Source organism: Delphinapterus leucas, chromosome 4 (genome assembly GCF_059928025.1).
Source record: "Delphinapterus leucas isolate spDelLeu-1000000601 "Yukka" chromosome 4, BTC_Dleu_Yukka2, whole genome shotgun sequence".
NCBI classification, from domain to species: domain Eukaryota; kingdom Metazoa; phylum Chordata; class Mammalia; order Artiodactyla; family Monodontidae; genus Delphinapterus; species Delphinapterus leucas.
Genome location: NC_143132.1, coordinates 29,283,928 through 29,306,404, shown reverse-complemented (window position 1 = coordinate 29,306,404; position 22,477 = coordinate 29,283,928). Strand labels below are relative to the sequence as shown.

General features: G+C 34.5%; 1 protein-coding gene across 3 annotated transcripts in view; it reads left to right on the top strand.

The window, feature by feature from the left end:
- The window catches only part of LOC111176630 (ATP-binding cassette sub-family C member 1-like), an 80,287-nt gene that overhangs the window by 24,053 nt on the left and 33,757 nt on the right, over positions 1–22,477 (top strand). For all 3 annotated transcript variants that reach the window (XM_022577441.2, XM_022577359.3, XM_089910385.1), the window contains exons 6-15: positions 937–1,191; positions 2,442–2,507; positions 5,737–5,874; positions 7,477–7,623; positions 9,381–9,465; positions 9,560–9,626; positions 10,016–10,142; positions 15,704–15,880; positions 19,268–19,435; positions 20,587–20,749. In XM_022577441.2, coding sequence (XP_022433149.2) covers positions 937–1,191; positions 2,442–2,507; positions 5,737–5,874; positions 7,477–7,623; positions 9,381–9,465; positions 9,560–9,626; positions 10,016–10,142; positions 15,704–15,880; positions 19,268–19,435; positions 20,587–20,749 — 1,393 coding nt within the window. The remainder of the gene's footprint in view (positions 1–936; positions 1,192–2,441; positions 2,508–5,736; positions 5,875–7,476; positions 7,624–9,380; positions 9,466–9,559; positions 9,627–10,015; positions 10,143–15,703; positions 15,881–19,267; positions 19,436–20,586; positions 20,750–22,477) is intronic.

Here is a 22,477-nt window from a genome sequence, read left to right as displayed (position 1 = left end):
GAGTGCCTCCTGTATACTATTTACTTTTGTTAGATCCAGCTCTCAATCCTGTCTCTCTTTAAATCAATGTGATGGAAATTCTTTAGAACTTTTGTCATATGAATGGACTTTTGCCTCTTTTCCAGTTTAAATATAAACTTACACTATTTTTACAGTTATTTATGCTTTTCACTGGGAATTTTAAATGAGTGGGAAATTAAATAAATGAATTTATAATATCAACCTTAGTAAGAAGATACCAGTAATTAACCTTAAGGATATTGAATTCAATATAATATTAAATAACATACACAGAGGGAAAGTGAGAATTAGGCTTTGGAAGAAAAGAAAAGATGTATTTCCAACTTGTCCATGAAGCCTTTTCAATAATCTTATCTCTCTAAATCCCCATGGCCCTTCTTACCTATTGTTATAATCAGTCTGTGTGTAGGACGTTTGTGTAGGAGGGGAGTGGACTGCACAATTAGATTATAATCTCTTTAAGAATTAGGACTGTATCATTGAAAAATTAGCATTCATTAGATATTCATTGATTCACTTGTGTACTTTGTATTGATAAAAGTTAGATGGTTTAGCATTATATGCCAGTAAATAGAGAGGAAGCTCAGTGCTACAAATCTAGAATTGATTTCTTTTGCAGTTTTTCAATTCCACAAATCGTAAAGGGTTCTTGGTGAATGTATTTGCTTGGGAATCCAACTGTTACTCTCTACCAATACATAGTAAATTTTAAAACTATGTAATTTGATCAATAATTGTTTTTTCTTCATCTAAGAACATAGCTCTTGATATTATATGATCCGATGCATAAGTAATCATGCATATTTGTCTAAATATATTACAAATTTTTATTTTTAGTTAAAAGTTACCATTGTTTGACTGTAAAGATCCCTCATGATCTACAGAACTCTGAGTATTTTGCTTCTCTTTTTCCAGGCCCTGCTTTTATCTAATGTTTCTAGAAAAAAGTTTTCCACTGGGGAAATTATTAACTTGATGTCAGCAGATGCCCAGCAGCTCATGGACTTGACCGCAAACATCAATCTCCTTTGGTCAGGTCCTTTTCAAATCCTGATGGCCATATCATTCCTTTGGCAAGAGCTGGGTCCAGCAGTGTTAGCAGGGGTAGCAGTCCTTGTGTTTGTTATCCCAATGAATACTTTAGTTGCAAATAGAATGAAAAAGCTGAAGGTAAGAATATGATTGCCTCAAGTTACATGTGTCCAATAGTACTTATTACTTTAATACATTTAGGTGCTGAAAATTTATGCCTTCTTTTATATTTTTCTGAAGTTTTCAAATAATTACCAAAAAGATTAGGCTTTAAAGATGAGAAATAGAAAATAACATATGATTATAAAATAATTACGAATTACTAAACACACTAGTATTTAGAATAACAGATTTTTCAGTGAATTCTTTTAAACTAATTTTTAAAAATATTCTGGATTTTAAATGATTGTAAGTCAAATTTTTAGGAATGGACTTACATTTTTTTTTTTTTTTTTTGAGGTACACGGGCCTCTCACTGTTGTGGCCTCTCCCGTTGCGGAGTACAGGCTCCGGACGCGTAGGCTCAGCGGCCATGGCCACTCCGCGGCATGTGAGATCTTCCCGAACCGGGGCACGAACCCGTGTCCCCTGCATTGGCAGGCGGACTCCCAACCACTGCGCCACCAGGGAAGCCCTGGACTTACATTTTTAGGACCTTAATCTAGAGCCCTAAGACATCCAAAGAGACTCCAATATTATATACAAATATTCCAAACAGAAAATATGCTTTAATCATACAAACAATATTAAGGATATTAACTTGTAAATGTGTACTTTGTTAGATATACAAATACTTATTATTATATATAAAATAATTGTGGCAGTATTATTGGAGGAAACCCTTAAGAAGCAATACCTAAACAATAATAAGTATAAAATAATATAAATATTAAGCATTTGAATAAATATATAATACTTATATAATGTTTGCAAAAAAAACCAGTATTTGAAAATATACATTTTAATCACTCTAATTTCCGAAGTACTAATAACACTCAAGATAGTACACTTAAAATATAGAAACCTTTATTTATATATATATATATATAATTGATAGAGTTTGGGGAATTTTATCCCAGTTTAATAGAATATGGATATTATTTTATCATTCCATTCTAAATAACTATTATATTTTCTACTCTTTTGGAAAATGTACACCTTGTTTTTATCCTACTGCTGGCTACTTTCAAGTTTATAATGTCTATTTATAACTATTTTCTAACATTATCAACAGAATAATATTGCATGAACATTATAAGATGGTTTTATATAAAATATTATACAAAATAGAGGAAATACATTGTATTTTTAAAAATAGCTATGGTCATGTCAATTAAAGTATTAGCAACTCTCGTCAAATATACTTTCATTTTCTTTCCCTTACCTAGAAAAGCCAAACGAAGAACAAAGACAAACAGATAAAACTGCTCAATGAAATCTTACATGGAATTAAGGTAATATAAAAAGAGCATACCTTTAATTTAACTATTTAGAATATAGCAATGAGTTAAACAATAAATGAATTTTTTAGCATTCTCAATATCAAAGTAATGATATAAGTATAATTTTTGAGGGAGTGTTTTAGATTTCAGATGTATAGGAATTCTTATTGTTGAAATAACATTTAAATAAAACCAAATAAAATGCAGGCCTTTTTTTTTTTTTTTGATTCTCAACCAACAACTAAACACAAATATCCCAAAAGATACAAAATATTACTTGTTTCAAGGGTAGAAGTGATGGGATGAAGCAGGGCAGAGTGACAATATCATTGTCATCAGTGTGAAGGCAGATTTATATAGACAGGGTAAGTGATGAGAAGGCAGATTTATACGGGGTTCTTTTACTCAGAATAGAAATGATCATACAAATGCTACTCTATGAAAGGTGTGTTACAGATTATTTGTTTCCTAGAAAAGCTACCCCCACTCCACACCACTAACATTTTCTCTGTGATAAAATGAGTGAAACCTTTTGAACTTTTGTGTAGAGATCTTCCTGAATTTACAATGGAGCTATATCCCGATAAACCCATCATAAGCTGAAAATATCCTTAAGTCAAAAATGCATTTAATACACCTGACATACTGAATATCATAGCTTAGCCTAGCCTAAATATGCTCAGATCACTTACATTAGACTACAGTTGGGCAAAATCATCTAACACAGAGCCTATTTTATAATAAGGTGTTGAAAAGTTCATTAATTTATTGATACTATACTGAAAGTGAAAAACAGAATGGTAGTATGGTTACAGAATGGTTGCAAGTGTAGTGGTTGTTTACTGTCTGGACTGTGTGGCTGCCCAGCATCACGACAGAGTAGTATACCACATATTACTAACCCGGGAAAAGATCAAAATCCAAAATTGGAGGTGCAGTTTCCATTGAATGAGCATTGCTTTTGCACCATCCTAGAGCTGAAAAATCCTAAATTGAATCATTGTAAATGGAGACCTGTATATAATTTCAAATCCTATTGCACTTGGATTATAGCTTACCAGGTTTTTCTAAAGCACAAAATTTGCAGAGTTCACATGGAATTTCCTTCTAACATTTATTTTTTAAATTATTTATTTATTTATTTATTTATTTAATTTATTTATTTATTTTGCGGTACGCGGGCCTCTCACCGTTGTGGCCTCTCACCGTTATGGCCTCTCCCGTTGCGGAGCACAGACTCCACAGGCTCCAGACACGCAGGCTCAGCAGCCATGGCTCACAGGCCCAGCCGCTCCGCGGCATGTGGGATCTTCCCAGACCGGGGCACAAACCCGTGTCCTCTGCATCGGCAGGCGGGACTCTCAACTCTTCCCTGCGTCACCAGGGAAGCCCTCTTTCTAACATTTAAAAATGCATAGGACATTCCCTCTGTCTGGTGCATCTATCATTATATACACGGAATAAACCCATTATATGTACCCATTGATTCACCTTAGAATCAATAAACGATATACTGTATTGTGCTGTGTAGAATTTTTACAAAAATATAAATTACTGAAGTGAAAGACATTGTTAGATTGAAGATACCTTGAAAGGAGGCTATTATCCATTTCATCATCTGAACTTTAGAATGGCAGTAAGTAACTCTGAAATTTAACTCAGATTATTCAATAAGGTCACACATCCCCAAAGTATATGATCCAGATGCATCTTGCACCTCTTGGTGGGTTAATTGAGAGCTCCTGCATCCGTTAGAAAGTAGAGTGATGTATGTTCATAGATTTTAAGTATTGATATTCATAAAAGGAAATTTGTATTATCAGTAGGACTAGGACAGCGTAGATAAAATAAAAGAAAATTTCCTCAAGATCTAAGCAAAGTTCAAGATTTAAAATAGCAGTCCCAGTAGTAAATACACTAGAATATTGGTAGAGGTCCAAGTGGCAATCAATTAGTAGAGTTTAAAGGTGTGAGCAGTTTGCATCCTTGGAGTCTGAAAACAGGTGTCATAGAGCCTCTATTTGATAATGATAATATATTAGCATTTATTGAACATTTTCTATGTGTCATGCACTGTGCCTATCACTTTATATCTGTTTCCTCATATAATTCTTATAAACCTCAAGAAAAAGATTTCTCATCTTCATTTTACAAATAAGGAAACAAAGTATCTGAGCAGGTAAGGGTCATGTCTAAGTTCACAGAGCTGGTGAGAGATTATTAGGGATCTCCAGAGCACCAGGACTAATAGGACAGATAGACATATAGATAGATAGATAAATAGATAGATAGATAGATAAAGATTTATTTTAAGGAATTGGCTTATGATTATGGGGGCTGGCAAGTGTGAAATCTGTTGAGCAGCCTGGAAATTCCAGCAGGAGTTGATGTTGCCATCTTGAGTCTGGAGGCAGAATTCCTTCCTTCTCAGGGAGCCTCAGTTTTTTCTCTTAAGGTCTTCAACTGATTGGATGAGGCCAACCCATTTAATGGAGGGTAATCTGCTTTATTTAAAGTCTGATGACTTAAATGTTAATCAGATCTAAAAATTACCTTCACAGCAACATCTAGACTGGTGTTTAATCAAAGAACTGGGCAACATAACGTAGCCAAACTAACACATAAAATTAATCATCACAAAGAGATAGAGCTGGAATTTGAATGTAGGTCTTTCTCACTCTAAAACATATGTGGTGAGCCATTGTATGATTCTGCTTCTGCATGTTTTCCGTCTCAGAAAATAGTTTACAATCTCAGAACACCAGTAACCTTTCAGAAAATGGCTTGAAGTCCCAAGACATCAGTTTTCAAGAAATTGGGAGACCAAGGAGAGAAGCTTAGATATTCAGAAATGGGAAGAGAACAGAACTGAGAGTTGGGCCAGCAGGAAAATTGACAGGATTAAACTAGATAGACACTGCTATGGAGCTCATGCCAGGAACTGGGATGTTGCCAAAATCTGGCTCAAGGATAAGCTACTGGTGGGTAAGGGAGACATAAGCCTGGGGAAATGGTGATTTCCTCCCCCGACCCACCCCAAAAAAACACAATTCAAGGAAGTGTTTTGACTTGGTTGAAAACAGGAGAAACTTTCTTTACTTTATAGGTAACATCTGTTTTTTTACCTACACAATTACATGAGTGTGTGTATGTGTTATAGTGTGTGTATTTGTATGTGTGCATGCTTTTATTCCTTCTATGATATTGATTGTCAAATAGTCATTGTCTGACTTCTTCACAGATCCTTAAACTTTATGCATGGGAACCCTCCTATAAAAAGAAGATTATTGAAATTCGAGAACAGGAATTGGAAGTTCAAAAATCAGCTGGGTATCTTGCTGTATTTTCTATGCTGACTTTAACTTGCATTCCATTCTTTGTGAGTGTGTGTATTATTTCTGGTTTTGATTTTCAAATTTGATTTGCGGATTCACCTTCAAATTACCTGGAATTAAGGTGTCCAAAGTGAAATCTTCTTTATCTGAATTTAAATTTAAAAAAATATGCAGTCATTAACCTATGGAGATAAGAGAATGAAAGTTTTAAAGAAGGGGAAAATTTTTTGGTGCATTCTCATTGGTCTGTATTTTTTATATATAATAAGATTTTACATCTTTGTAAATTTCTTATAGATTGAACATATGCCATCCTTATTCTTAAAAAATATAACCTGTATTTCAGAGTTCCATTTCAGCTCTAAAATTTTTTGATTTTCATGATTAATCCCTTTTAAGCAAGACCCAAAGTCACACTACATAGAGTTGGGAAGGGAAGTTATCTAAACATTTATTGAGTGTTTCTACTGTTTACCAGACCAGTTATATGCGTTGCTTTATTTCATTCTTGAAATAATAAGGCATTACTTTTCTCATTTCACAAAAGGAAATGGAAATATTGATAGTTTGGAAACATCCTCAAAGTTATAGAATTAGTATTTGTAGGTGAATTGATATGAACTGAGGTCATTCTCCTTCTGTCACTTCATACAAATATTGGGAATCTCATGCTATTTAAAGAGTATAAATTGGGCTTCCCTGGTGGCGCAGTGGTTGAGAGTCCGCCTGCCGATGCAGGGGACTTGGGTTCGTGCCCCAGCCCAGGAAGATCCCACATGCCGCGGAGCGGCTGGGCCCCTGAGCCTGCGCTCTGCAACAGGAGAGGCCACAACAGTGAGAGGCCCGCATACCACAAAAAAATAAAAAAAAGAGTATAAATTGCCTTGAAATATGAAGCAGCAGCTGAAAGCTAAAGGATAAGAAAACTACATATACCTGAAGCATCAATTTTAACCAAAGTTACCACTCTCAGTGGTGATGGGGTCAGGGAACATTCTATATGTCTCCCCTGTTGTTAATTTAAAATATTATTATTTTTTATTCAAACAGACATATGGGTATTATGAAAGTAAAAGCAATATTTACATTTGGAATACTTTAGTAGAAATGTCCAAGAAACATTTGTTTAAGACAGTCCTATGTACATGATAAGTAGTCAATACATTCTCACTCATAAATGAACTTTTCTGCCTTTTCTAAATGAAACTTATGCTAGTAAATATAAATCTTATCAGTCGTGATCTATTTATGCCTTCCTCAGTTAATACTAAGGCACAGAGAAAGTATAATTATTGAATATGAGATAGAAGGTATGCACACGTTACTGGAAAAAATTTACATAAAACTTCTCCACTTTGAAAAAAGATGAACTACTATATGTTTTAAATGGGAATAATTACTCTAGTGAAAATATGATATGTCAAAGAAGGGAGCTAGACCATATTTTCATAGGATGTCATTATCTAGGATACACAGTTGTATGATCTGTACTAAACATTGATTTCATAACTTTCTGCAGTAGTACTGAATAGTACTGAATTTTGGTAAACAGCAACAATAAAGGTTATTAAAATTTTCTTTCCTAATTTTGAGTCTCTAACTCATAATTGAATAATTGAAGATAATAACATATCTCTATTTTTAAGGTGTCCCTGGCAACATTTGGAGTCTATTTCTTACTGGACGAAGGCAACATTTTAACAGCCACTAAAGTGTTCACATCTATGTCTTTGTTTAATATTTTGAGGCTTCCTCTGTTTGATTTACCAATGGTGATCTCAGCTGTGGTCCAGGTACATCCAAAGTATCCTTAAACTGAGAATCATTTCTCTACTGAAATCTATGGTTTTGCATATTTCATTTCTTTGTCTTTTTTTAAATTTCACTTTTTGTAGTTGCTTTACACTGCTTTCAAAATTAACCTCCCTGATTTAATGAGCAATAGAGAACATTATAGAATGGAAGGAATCGTGTCTTCTTTGCCTGTGCTTCTCTTCTACAAAAATGACTTTTACACGTCTTTTCAATAGAAAGTCAATTGACTTTCTTTTCAAGTCAATTGAAAATGACTTTTCAATATGGGATACTGTTTTCTTTGCTAAGTGTTAGTTTCTTTTATTTAGCTTTTTAAAATTTGGTGTTTGACACTATGCCATTAGAGGGTTCATTTTCTGTTTTCAGCTGAAAAATTTTTAACTAGGTGCTTTGCACAGAGCTGGATCTGAATTTTCCCAGGGTTCAGCAGCATTTCGTCTATACTGAATGAATAAACCAGGGAGAAAAGTGCATTGATAATATCAGTCTGCCAACAAACCTTGTATGAGGTATCTGGTTCAGCCTGCTTTTATTGTAATCTCCAATTGCTAGAGGCTCTTTAGATGCTATAATGAGTAGAAGGTGGCTAAAACCACAAGGAATCCAAAGAACTGAGTTCCTTCATCCCTTTGCCCTGAGATTTTCTCAGTTAAATTTTTTTGATATCAGGTTTGGGCATTCCACCATCAAATCCTTTTCAAGTCTGGGTTCATAAACAAAGTGAATCTTTGCTTATTGGAACCGGCTCTTTGATCTAAGGACTTTGCGTTTTAATTTTTAAATTATTTAAATGAAGAGTAACATACTTCTATAGTAAATACCAATTAAGCTATTTTTGTTACATAATACCATTTTTATGTTATTTTACTAATAATGACCAACAGAGGGCATAGCAGTACTATTGTTGTGATGCTTTTAACACTTGTTTCACAGCACACTTCTCTTAAAGAAAATGTCATTCTTAGAGTAACAGTTTAGTGTTGCTTTTGAAATTAGAATCTAGCTAAAGATCTGGTATGGCAAAGTGTTTTCCAACTCCTAGTGGTATGCTACTACTGTCACTAAACAAATAAGGAGAACAATTGTCAAAAAAAAAAGAAAAAAGAAAAGGAAAGAGAAGAAAAAGAAAAAGAACCAGCTCTGCATACTGATATGACACACTTGGTAAACAAAACCACAGCCCAATTACATCTTATCCATTAACAATAGACATTTCCTAGCATAAAGTGAATAAAAATATACTAGCGGTTTCATGCAAGTCAGTTTCAGGGGGAAAAATGATTCTATTTATCATAATTGTAGCTAAACATTTTACAGGTATTTTACTATAACTAAATGTTACTATTGCCAAAACAGTCATTTTATTTATGCTCAGAAGCAGAATGCATTCAATTGTCCTGAAGTTGCTTTTAAAACTAATTTTTGTATAATTATTAATTAATCAGTTATTATGTCTTTACTAGAATGTTAAGGAGGAATTTTGGTTTCTTCTTCTCATGCTTTCCTGCATATATGATATTTGTTTTGATCTTTGATCCTTGAAACTGTTCTTTTTCTTTATGGATGGACTTATTTATAAACATTAAAACAATGCAAACTATGCTTGCTGAATATTTCTATCAATATCTTCAATTTGCATCAAAAAATTTTAATCATACTGTACTTAACAATAAACACTTTTCAGTTTAACTTGTGCTTGAAACCCAAAAAATTTCATTTGCATTTATTTTGATAGACAAGAATATCATTGGTTCGTTTGGAAGACTTTCTCAATACTGAGGACTTTCATCCTCGAAGTATAGAAACAAAGTACATAGGAGGTCAGCAGTTCCTCTTTGTATTCAATATTTATTTGACTTCTAGGCTGAAGACAATTGATTCGAAGATACATTTGTATTTATTTTTTCTTCCTAGATCATGCCATTGGTTTTACAAATGCTTCCTTTTCCTGGGATAAAACAGGGATTCCAATATTAAAGGAGTAAGTCATGGTTTGGGGAAAATTAAAAACAAAAAAATTTTAGCATTGAATTCTATAATGTTCCATGTTTTTATTTTTTAGAGTTTTTAAGCAGAAGATAAATCTATTGGAATTTACAAGATTTTTTTAAAACCTTTCACTGCACATTTCATTTTTATGGTTGTTTTACTCTCTTTTTTCCCTTTTCATTTCCTCTATTTCCTCTGCAGCATTTGCTGTTGCATTTTGGAAGTTGGGGTGTTTGTAGAATAATGTAGGACAGTGTGAATAGCAGCAATTTCAGGGATGATACCCAGTGCAGTGATACAGTGACTTGTCTAGGAATATACATTAGAAACAATTATAACATGAACTTCTTATGTCATCTCTCTCCTTTTCTTGTCATGCAGCTTAAACATAAAGATTCCAGAAGGAGCTTTAGTGGCTGTTATAGGGCAAGTTGGGTCTGGAAAATCATCTCTGCTTTCTGCCGTTCTAGGGGAAATGGAGAAACTTAAAGGAGTAGTCCAAAGAAAGGTAAAGTCAACAATGCATTCTTTTCACATCTCCTAGTGTAATAGGCTACAGCCAGCATATCATTAGTGTCAATAAGAATTTATCAAATTGAATTGAAGATGCAAGTATTTAATGAGCATTTCTAGTTTGTAACAATCATTTAAATTTCCACAGAAATTGATTAACTATGGATGGCTTAGTAAGAGCATTGTGTCCTCCAAATACTTCAGCAAATCATTTAGGAATGCTTATGGTAATTGTTTGATGATATTAACTAAATTGCAACCAATTATAGAGAAATGAATGTGATTTATAATGTAGTTTGATTAGGTTTCTAATTATCATTCACTGCAATGTTTCCTAAGTAATTATGGCCGTTCCATTTCTAAGAAATCTTGTAGTTGCTCATGAGAAGGACCTTTGACCTAGAAAAACCTCAGGAAAATAATAATATTAATAGCTTACATTTAAATTTAAGCCTTTGGACTAAGGAGAGGTCTACTCCACTCCCAGCCATTTGTTTTATTCTTAAAGATCAGTAGGAATAAGAATTCAAGAAGTTCTTCATCAGCTTTTTCTTCTCTGAAATACTAGACTATCTAATGAGTTTTTCCTTAGACCTAACTAACTGTTAGGTAAAATACTACCTATTCGCTCCTCTCACATCTGACAAGATGGAGAAGCTCTATAGATCTGAAACCAGTGTCTTCACAGTTTTGCTCTTGAGGAAAAAGCAACTCCAAATCTTTTTATTTTTTGTTCATAATATATCTTTCCTCATGTCTTTATATCTTTCCTGACTCCAGTTCTTTAGTGATTATTTATTTCTCTCTCAGCGTTGCTATTTCTTAGTTTGGAATCAAGTATGATTTTTAGGACTTTTTCTGATAAGGTTACACTTAATGAATACCACTATTTAACTTTAAGTACACGATCTTTGTCTCCTTATGTGCTTCCTAATGATTACAATCAGCCATTTGTCTATCGATCAAGATGACTATACCTTTTCCTAGGCCAGTAAGTATCCTTTAAAAATATAATGCTTGTCATGTTGATTTTATTATCGTGCAGTTTCTTTGGTTAATTTCACAAAGCAATTATTGAGCACATACTATGTGCCTAGCACTTAGTACCAGGGAAATAAACATGAATAGGATATGCTACGCTTCTTACAGAGTTCATAGTCTAGTGAGGGAGATACTAAGATCAATTACAACAAGTATTTAAATTAGATTTTTTAAATGAAACGGTATAAAAACAACAAATTCTGCTTTAAAGAGAAAAACAATCAGAAAGTAGGTAGCCTTTTATTTAATCTTGAAAAATAATTAGGAGTGTATCAGTATAAAAACAATATCAATTCTAGGTTTCACCTGATGCATAAATGATAATAATAAGCTTGAAAGGTTAAGCAGTAGATTGAATAAGATAATGTGCAAAGACCTAGACTAGTTCTTGGCATAGAGTCAGCTGGCTCCCTGTGAATTTTTATGGTTTTGTTATCTTCATTATGATTGTTGAGGTACTCATGGTAAGATTTAAAGATTATTTCTGATACCTTTGAGAATTCGTAATTAAGAAAGTGTTCATGGTGATAATAGAAACCATAACATTGCTATTACTAATCGTAAAGCAGAGAGGACACACTTTGTTTATGTTAAGCTAGGGTTGTCAAAGAGAAACAATATATATATATATTTTTTTCAGAGGTATATATAACGTGTTTTAATTCTCTTGGAAGAATTTCTCTTTAATGGCTTGTTTTTCTTTCTTTTTTTTTTAAAGGTTTGATGAAAGTTCATAATAATGCAACTGACAATGAAATTTAGTTATTTCTGAGATATACATTTTAAAGTAATAACTAGAATTATGACTTATAACATTATACCAGAACATATAAGATTTTTAGAAATTTCATGTAATGTCTGCAACATTTATATTAACGTATTTCCATACAAATAACCCAAAGAAAGTTTAGTATTAGTTGTTTGTTTGTTTGGTTGGTTGGTTTTTTATACTGCAGGTTCTTATTAGTCATCAATTTTATACACATCAGTGTATACATGTCAATCCCAATCGCCCAATTCAGCACACCACCATCCCCACCCACCCCACCACGGTTTTCCCCCCTTGGTGTCCATACGTTTGTTCTCTACATCTGTGTCTCAACTTCTGCCCTGCAAACTGGTTCATCTGTACCATTTTTCTAGGTTCCACATACATGCGTTAATATACGATATTTGTTTTAAAGGGAAACAATATTATCTGTCTGTATAATTGGCCACATTGTTCTTTAGGAAGCTTGTTGCTCTGGATCAGTGGAGGATTTGAGGTACCACACTCTGAATTATTTCTGAAAACATTTTTAATCCTAAATATATGTGTCATCCTTATTGTATCTAATTTAGTAGTAATATCATAATGATGGCATGGCCAACTTAACATTTAGTATTTATAAGGTGATCTTGTTTACATCTTTCTGTTTCTCAAGGTTTCACATGAGCACTTTCTTGAGGCATATCATTCCAACATTCAAATTCTAAGATCCCCTATTCTCAGTTTCTAAGGCTTACATCAGACATCATTGATGCAGAGTATCCAATAGTCAATGTTCTTTGATAAAACATCAGAGATTTAGAGTCCATTTTTGAATTAGCAAAACTTCTATCGTAGTTTTATTATTAAGAATGAAATGAGACAAAAACATTTTCATTTGTATGTGAGACGCAAATGATAATTATACTGATGATAAAAGGAAAAATTTACATCTCTGTGAAAATTGATTAACTTTTTTTCAGCTGCTGTCATACCAGAACATCAAGTCCACACCTCTCAATGTAGTATTTAGTTCCGGTTTTATATTATATACCACTTTTCCCTGTTCTACAATCTTTTCTCTTGTGTTCTTCACCCTCTGTTCCCCTTATCTTGACTAATGTATATCAAGTATTCAGAACTTCTATCACCCGAGGACAGATTTAATATGCTATTCTAATCAAAAGTTATTCACGTGTTTGTTGGCAGCTTGTATATCTTCTTTGGAGAAATGTCTATTTAGGTCTTCTGCCCATTTTTGGATTGGGTTGTTTGTTTTTTTGTTACTGAGCTGCATGAGCTGCTTGTAAATTTTGGAGATTAATCCTTTGTCAGTTGCTTCATTTGCAAATATTTTCTCCCATTCTGAGGGTTGCCAACAAACACATGAAAGAATGCTCAACATCATTAATCATTAGAGAAATGCAAGTCAAAACTACAATGAGATATCATCTCACACCAGTCAGAATGGCCATCATCAAAAAATCTAGAAACAATAAATGCTGGAGAGGGTGTGGAGAAAAGGGAACACTCTTGTACTGCTGGTGGGAATGTGAATTGGTTCAGCCACTATGGAGAACAGTATGGAAGTTCCTTAATAAACTACAAATAGAACTACCATATGACCCAGCAATCCCACTACTGGGCATATACCCTGAGAAAACCAAAATTCAAAAAGAGTCATGTACCAAATTGTTCATTGCAGCTCTATTTACAATAGCCCGGAGATGGAAACAACCTAAGTGCCCATCATCGGATGAATGCATAAAGAAGATGTGGCACATATATACAATGGAATATTACTCAGCCATAAAAAGAAACGAAATTGAGCTATTTGTAATGAGGTGGATAGACCTAGAGTCTGTCATACAGAGTGAAGTAAGTCAGAAAGAAAAAGACAAATACCGTATGCTAACACATATATATGGAATTTAAGAAAAAAAAATGTCATGAAGAACCTAGGGGTAAGACAGGAATAAAGACGCAGACCTACTGGAGAACGGACTTGAGGATATGGGGAGGGGGAAGGGTGAGCTGTGACAGGGCGAGAGAGAGTCATGGACATATACACACTAACAAATGTAGTAAGGTAGATAGCTAGTAGGAAGCAGCCACATGGCACAGGGATATTGGCTCGGTGCTTTGTGACAGCTTGGAGGGGTGGGATAGGGAGGGTGGGAGGGAGGGAGACGCAAGAGGGAAGACATATGGGAACATATGTATATGTATAACTGATTCACTTTGCTATAAAGCAGAAACTAACACACCATTGTAAAGCAATTATACCCCAATAAAGATGTTAAAAAAAAAAAAAGATTAAACACTGAAAAGAAATTCAGCCTTTAAAAAAAAAAAAAGTTATTCACTAAATGAGGCAATTCAAGAGCAATTACTTTTGTTTTCAAGATCAAGTCAGATCAGAACTATATTGTTTTGGCTCAAAAGCCATTCTATGTCTTACATGCTCAACAAGGAGGAATTAAAAGTTAATCTTTGACCTTCAAAGTAGTTGGTAGAAATCAAAAGACTGGTAGTTACACACAGGTCTACGTCAGAAAGTACTTTAAATGTGTGGTATTGTTACAGAGTGCATAATATTCAAAATACTCAAATCAGTGTTTGGATAGAGTCCATGGGACAGATTGAAATGTGAGTCTCTAGTTCAAATACTGGGAATCCTTTGGAAGACAAGGGCTAGTTCAAAGAATATTTTATGGAGCAGAGTCATATTCAAGAATAATGTCAAGACATAAAATTATCAAAAAATGAATTTAAGAGCAGAGAGTATGTGGAAGAGAGAGATGTGCTGCCCAGACCCCCCCTTCTAGGAAGGGCTTGCCACCCAGCCTTGGGAGTACATATAGCACATCAGCGCCTTCATGCTGGCCTCCTGGGGTCCCACTCTGAAAGGCCAGGCCAGTTCAGCCTAACAGAGAACAACTGATGGGTGATGCACCTCCATAGCTCTCTGGAGGGTTGACCAAATCTTTGTCGGATCTGAATTGCTGTGCGACTTCCTGCTCTACCCAATCCTCCTTCTTCCTTTTCTTTCCTAAGAATTGATCCCAAATAACCAACTTGCACCCCAAATTCAATATTATGGGCTGAATTGTATTCCCCCCAAATTCATATGTTGAAGTCCTAGCCCACAGTACCTGAGAATGTGACTGTATTTGGAGATAAGGTCTTTAAGGAGATAATAAGTTAAAATAAGGTCAGTAGGGTGGGCCCTAATCCAGTATGGCTGATATCTCTATGAGAAGAAGAAATTAGGACACACACACAAAGGGAAGGCCATGTGAAGACTCAGGAGAAGAAAGCCATCTACAAGCTAAGGAGATAGGCCTCAGGAGAAGCCAACCCTGCCAACACCTGATCTCACACTTGTGAGAAAAGAAATTTCTGTTGTTTAAGCAACCCAGTTCATGGTACCTTGTTAGGGTAGGTAGAGCTGACTAATAAACTCAGTGTCTGCTTCCAGAAAATCCCACCAGACAGGTAACTTTGATAGAAGCTAGAATGAAAGTAAATAAAAGGCACCAAGTAACTCATTTGAAGGGGCCTCTAATAAAAATACATAAGATTAAAACAGGATATAAGATGAAAATGTAAATAGAATATATTTACATTGAAGAAATCATCTAAATATTTTTAAATTCAATTTAAAGAAAGCAAAACCATGGACTAGATACCTTCCTTTAATGTGGTGAATGCAAGTTCTCCTTTTCCCTTGTTAAGAGTATTTATTTTATTTCTTTCTTTTGTAGGGCTCTGTGGCTTATGTTTCCCAGCAGGCTTGGATTCAGAATTGCATTTTGCAAGAAAACATTCTTTTTGGCTCTGTCATGCAGAAGCAGCTTTATGAGCGAGTTTTGGAAGCCTGTGCGCTCCTTCCCGATCTGGAGCAGTTACCAAATGGAGATCAAACTGAGATTGGAGAAAGAGTAAGGATAATATATTTTATCTTATGCAGGAATAACATTCCATTCAGCTGCGCTAATAGAATATTTATAGCCTTTTTACTGAGGTCTTGAAGAGCTATACAGCTATAATTTTAAAAAGTCATTGTAGAATCCCTATGAAAGAGATGGCCATATTAAGGATGAATAATTATTTATTATTGACTATTTTGAAAATAGATTAAAAATCAGCAGGAAATTCTGTTGTTAGTGTCCAAATGGGGGAATGAAAGCCCACCAAGTGGATCATCAACGCTTTGCCTTAGTTGCTGGCATAATGCGGTTCACTATCTAATGAGGGAATAATAGTTTTGTTTCTTCCTGAAGCTCTTGTGCACAGTCAAGCCTAGGACAGTAGCAACAGAGCCCCAGTCTCCAGTGGTGGCACCAAGGCCAGGTTCCAACGAGGCTCTGAGATGATCCTGTCATGAATGTACCTGTTCCATATTTACACATTCCTGCTTAAGAGGAACTTGTTTCCCAGGCGTCGTATTCTTTGCTCTATTTTATTTTCATCGCATTAATGAATAGTCATTATGCTGCCCAGTGTTTTGGAGTTAAAAACAAAACAAAACAAGATATCATGAGCCAAAGTATGAAGCCCAAGAGATGATCCCCAACCCATGACTAAAGTCTCCACTAATTAAACATGAATACAAAAGCAGCCTCTGCCTACGATTCATGTGTACTATGAAGATAAGTAAATAATCCTTAGTGTTTTGAATTTCTGAGAAGGGAGTTAGCATAACATTGTTAGGCATTTTTACCCTGGCTTCAAGTTATTTAATTGTCTTGCTATATAAATTGAAAATTATAGAACAAAACTATAGAAAGGGGAAATATTTAAAATCGAGGGTGTACATTTTGCTGTACACCTGAAATTAACACAACATTGTAAATCAACTATATTTCAATAAAAATTTAAAAAATAAAATCTAGGATGAGGCAAATTTTACCTTTAACTAGACTTACTTTGGTTTCATTCATAGCCTGTTACTTTGCAGATGTATTTTCTCGAAGTGTTAAATTGATTTAATTTTTTTGCAACCTCTGTGTTTTTTCTGGCATCTTCACTATCCCTTGGTGAAATGGCACCATAGCTAGAATTATGCAGAAATGTGACTTCTTTTTCAAACTTGTTAATACATATCGAACATTATGCTGATAAAGCCAATCTCTAATAAAATGAAATAGCTAAGTATGTAACTAAAAAGTTGAAGTGGAAAAAATTCAAAATGTGAAGTATAGATTTAATATAGTCATTAAATGTTATTGCCACTTATAATTTCTGCTTTTTATATTTTTAAATTAAATTTCTCCCAATCTGATGATGTACTTTAAAATAAACATATAATTGAATATTTCAAAAAGAAATCTGTTTACAGCTGTTTATGAGACGACCAAGATAATGAATGTAGAATTTTCCTCACTTTTATTCATCTTTTTCTTTGGCATTCTTCCACTGAACACAAATAGTTATTAATCTATTATATGCCCTTATTCTGCAATGGGGTATATAAGGGTGAGCAAAAGAGCTATCAATCACCCAGTCTTCAAGGGACTGCAATCAACTGGATCTCTGCCAATGATATTATCAATTGTCTTTACCAATATTTATTTGGACACTATGTGCTGGGAATGCAAGGATAAACTAGGCACGAGCTCATAGGAGAGTGAGACACTGACATGGGTATTGTCATTTCTAGCAATGGGTGAGTAAACAGGACACTGCAAGACAAGAAGGGAGGGAATGAATCACTTTACTTGAAACTCTGGGTAGAAGACTGATTTCAAAGAGGACTTAGAGTATCTTTTGAGTTGAAAAGGGAGGATATGGGCACCCAAGCAGAGTGTATAGGCTCTGCCCAGATACGAAAAGGCAGGCTAGTCTGCTTGTAGGTCACAGTCACTTGAGAAGGCAGCATTGGGTGAGTGGTTGAAAGATGAGTTAATACCAGAATATAAGTATCTTAGGTTTCTACTATGGAATTTGCTGATGCTCATGGATGATGGGAAGAGAGAGATACGGGCGTACAAGATTTTTAAGCAAGATGATAACATAATTACAAGATTCGTGATGACAAGTCAGAGGATGGATTGGAGAGAGGAGTGATTGGGTGATAATAGCTAATGTTGATTGTGTCTGTATTTGGTATTGGCTTTGTCCTAAATATATATATATATATATATATATATATATATATATATATATATTTTTTTTTTTTTTTTTTTTTTTTTTTTTTTGCGGTACGCGGGCCTCTCACTGTTGCGGCCTCTCTGGTTGCGGAGCACAGGCTCCGGACGCGCAGGCTCAGCGGCCATGGCTCACGGGCCCAGCCGCTCTGCGGCATGTGGGATCCTCTCGGACCGGGGCACAAACCCGCGTCCCCTGCATCGGCAGGTGGACTCTCAACCACTGCGCCACCAGAGAAGCCCTGTCCTAAATATTTTACACTCAGTAAATGCTCATGACAAGCCCATGAGTTGGGGGCTATTATAATCACACCACACACACACACACACACACACACACACATATACGTTTCATATTACTTTGTATATTATTTTTTCACTCCTGGCTCCCCTGCTAAAATGTGACCTCCTCATGACAGAGGCTCAGTTTCATTTATCTTTAAATCCCAAGTGCTAGCACAGCACCCAGAGTATAGGAGATATTTGTTGAATAGTAGGAGGACGAGAAAGGCAAAGAAGCAATGACATTTTACAATTATAGGGCACTGGCTGATTTCTGTGCTGCATGGAGAGCTTTTAAACCAGATCTGTAAACACTAAACATAAAATAAATCAAGTAAATTGGGCCTGGCCCCATAATTCTCCATACATGGCTGTACACGTCGACTTTAATTCTCACAGAGTGATGTATATTCCTTATTCTTGCTTCTTAGAGTTGTACTTTTGCCAACAAGACTTGTACTAATCTTTCTACAGAAGAAAATAGGACATGTTGATTGCTGCTTTGGTAATTTAGCTATTATTCTCAGTCTCCTATGTGTCAATTTAAAAATGATCACCAGTGTCAGTACACGGCTGGCAGCCAAAAGTTTTCTTTAGTGTTCCACAGGCACAAATTTTCAGAGTTAGGGAACCGGAAAAATTCTTTTCTCCATAACTGTTAGTATCTACTTTTGAAAGCACGCAATTAAGAGAAAGCAGATATATCTGTTAATGTGCACAAATTAGTGGTACTAGGAAATAGAGGCTTTTGGAATTTTAGGATAAAGAAAGGTTAGAGTGTTAACCATGAATTATTACCTATCCCTGCTACAGAAGAGAACTTGGACGTAACTCTGTGTGCTTTGAGATTTACACATTTTTCCTCTGGTTTTGTTTTTTCTCCTGCTTCATTTTCAGGGTGTGAATATAAGTGGAGGTCAGAGGCATCGAGTCAGTCTGGCCAGAGCTGTCTATAGTGGGGCCGACATCTACCTCCTGGATGATCCCTTGTCTGCAGTTGATGTTCATGTTGGAAAGCAACTTTTTGAAAAAGTGATTGGGTCCTCCGGCATGTTGAAAAACAAGGTAGCCATAACATCACTTATGCTTTAGTGAGGGAAGGAGAGGATAATCTATGTAGCATTGTGCCCCAAATTCTAATATTTTGTTTATTTATTGTAGCAGAGTAGTTAAATTTCACATAAAGAATGAGATGTTATATTGCTCTTTTACAGACTCACTTTAATGAATGTTTTAAAATTTTTTACAAGTTTACTCTGACCACAACTTATGTGATTATTACCTCATTGACTAATACCATATTCGAAGGTGGTTTACATGCCAAAATGAGTTGTTTTTAGCTTAGGTGACTTTTTTTGAAAAGTGGTATTTTGGTGCATAGCACTTTTATAAAAAATAGTATTACTTTATTATTTAAAATGTGGTATTATTAATCTAGCATTCATAACAATTCAATTGTTTTGTGAAGGAACCAAGAAGAAAGGAATTAATATTTACCAAGTGCATACTATGTTTGACACTAAATTAGTTCATTTAGTTCTTATAGCAAGTCTCTGAGATAGGCATTATCGTTGTTCTTGTTTTATACATGAAGAAACTCAGGGCTTATAATGACTTGTTGTAGCTTGCTTAATTTAAGAGCCACAGAGATTTTTAAAAGCCTGTCTGACCACAAAACCATACTCATCGATTCACAATATGTGTTTACAGATTTATTAATATAGAGAATTCTGGAAAATTTAAATAAATGTATAAATATTTAAAGAATAGACAAATATCTTTACTTATTGAAATGAAACCAAGATAAATCTTCTCATTCAATTTTATGTATATGTATACAATAATATGGAAAGATTTAAAAATAAAGACTTGAATCAAAAATGTTTTTGTAATGCTACAGGACCTTAGAAAAAGGAAGCAAGAGTGACAGTTATAAGATTGTTTTTAATTTGCTGTAAATTTGATTCATTTTTAATGAATGAAGAATACCTGAACTAATGGGTTAAAAACATTTGCTGACTTTTTTCTTTTTTCTTTTTTGTCTAGCAGTGTATCATCATTCATTGTGAAATATATTTATATACGCTGCCTTAAACTGGCACCTACCAAGAATTATACTCTAAAATAGTAAAGACAAAAAATAATGATTGCAGCTCTCTTTAAAATGGCTTACTTTTGCCATCTTTTGTAACCCAGGGAATAAACCACTCTTGTAGACTCGAATTTTAGTGACACACAACCTCACACTTCTACCCCTGATGGATCTTATTGTTGTAATGGAAAGTGGCAGAGTAGCACAAATGGGAACATACCAGGAACTTCTGTCTAAAACCAAAAATCTCACGAATTTGCTTCAGGCCTTCAGTGAACAAGAAAAAGGTGAGGACACAGTGAAAAATAAACCTAAGATACAGGGTGCTTACCCATTTTGAAAGCCCATTAATTGCCTGATTTCTTACTATGCATTTTTCTTCATTCATGCTACTTAAGTCAGGAACTGGGTGTCTTCCTTTCTCTAGAAAAGAAACAAATACGTTGGGACACATCAGCTAAAAATCAACCTTGTTTATGATTTTTAAGCAAAATGTTATGCCCCAGGGTCAGTTTGTTCATTTATGAAATAAGAGATTAGATGATTTATAAGCTCTGTTGCAGGTTTAGAATATAATGGGTCTAAACATTCCACTTTCTTTGAAATTAAATCCATGTCAAATAAATAACAAATATTTAAAACATACTATGGCATGTTGTGGGAGAGAAACAAAAGAAAAGAAAATCTGAAGAATGACAAAGGAGAATGATGTTTGTCTAACTTTTACAAAATAGCAACTGAGTTTATTTAGTACTAATTTTTGTTACTATAGTCCTAATATTTTAAATTAAGATTCATAGATATTTGTGTAAATGAAGTGGTTTGATCTTTATCTAATTAGGACATAAAGATGTTTGAAATCTAGTATTAGTTTAATATTGCAGAGATCAGTCATTTTCCAGCTCTGAAAGTTGGATGTACCATTATCTTTTTCCAGCTGTAGATGTTTTCTCATGTGTACCACCATCATGATCCTTGTTCTATACATTTCCAGAACACCACTGAGAAATGGCTGTAAAACCAAGTGAACTATTTCATAATTGCAGGCTAAAAGAAGACATATAGAATTATTCTTAGTATTTCCTACGTGAACTGGTATCTATTCATTCACTTCACACTTTACCTGGATATAAAAAGTCAGAAAGATATGAAAGCAGTTTATAACAAGATCAGTGCAATTTAGTATTTTAATGCCATGAAATCAAAAAGCAGAGCCATTTTGCTGATGTGTTTCTCTAAGCTAACACACATTAGGTATGCACTACTATTTTTTTTATTCCTTGTTTATGCCCCTTTCTCAAATTTAAATATTCTATATGTAGATACATTCAGAAAAACCTGATCCATTGTCAGGTGGCTGTGATCATTCTTAATAAAAGAAGACCTTGTCTTTTCCTAATGGCTAGCAGTTTTGGAAATGAGTCCTTGCCTATTTGGTCAGGCTGAGTAATAATTTATATTTAGTGCGTAGGAAAGATATATCTATGAGTGTCTCTGAGGGCTGCAATGAGGATGTGGTCTGTCATTTTCTCTATCCCCAGCACTTAGGTAGCCTCATGTTAGGCAAATAACAGGTACTCAGTAGCTGTTTGTTAAACAGATGAATCTGCCTCCATTTTTTCTACCAAAAGTATGTCTCCTCAGAGTGAATGGGGTGATTTGTAATGCTACGAGCCAGGATATATTTTTTGCTACTTATTTTAAAGGCAACATGAAATATAAGTTGTATTACTTTGGAAAATATAGCTCTGAAAGCAGGCAGTGTGTAAGTTTTAAGTTCAATATTTAATCTACCATAAAATATGGAACACAATTTTGAAAGTTGTGGAATTTGCTCTTGTTTAAGTCTCCAGTTTTGGAAACAAATATCATACCTCCCTCCATTGATATATCTTATGTACACCAGTCCTCTGTGGTAACAAGTGGAAAACATTCTTGAAGTTGAGCTGACATTAATAGATGTTACTATCTCAGCAACAGAAATATGACAGATTTAGGAAAATGTAAATTGAGCT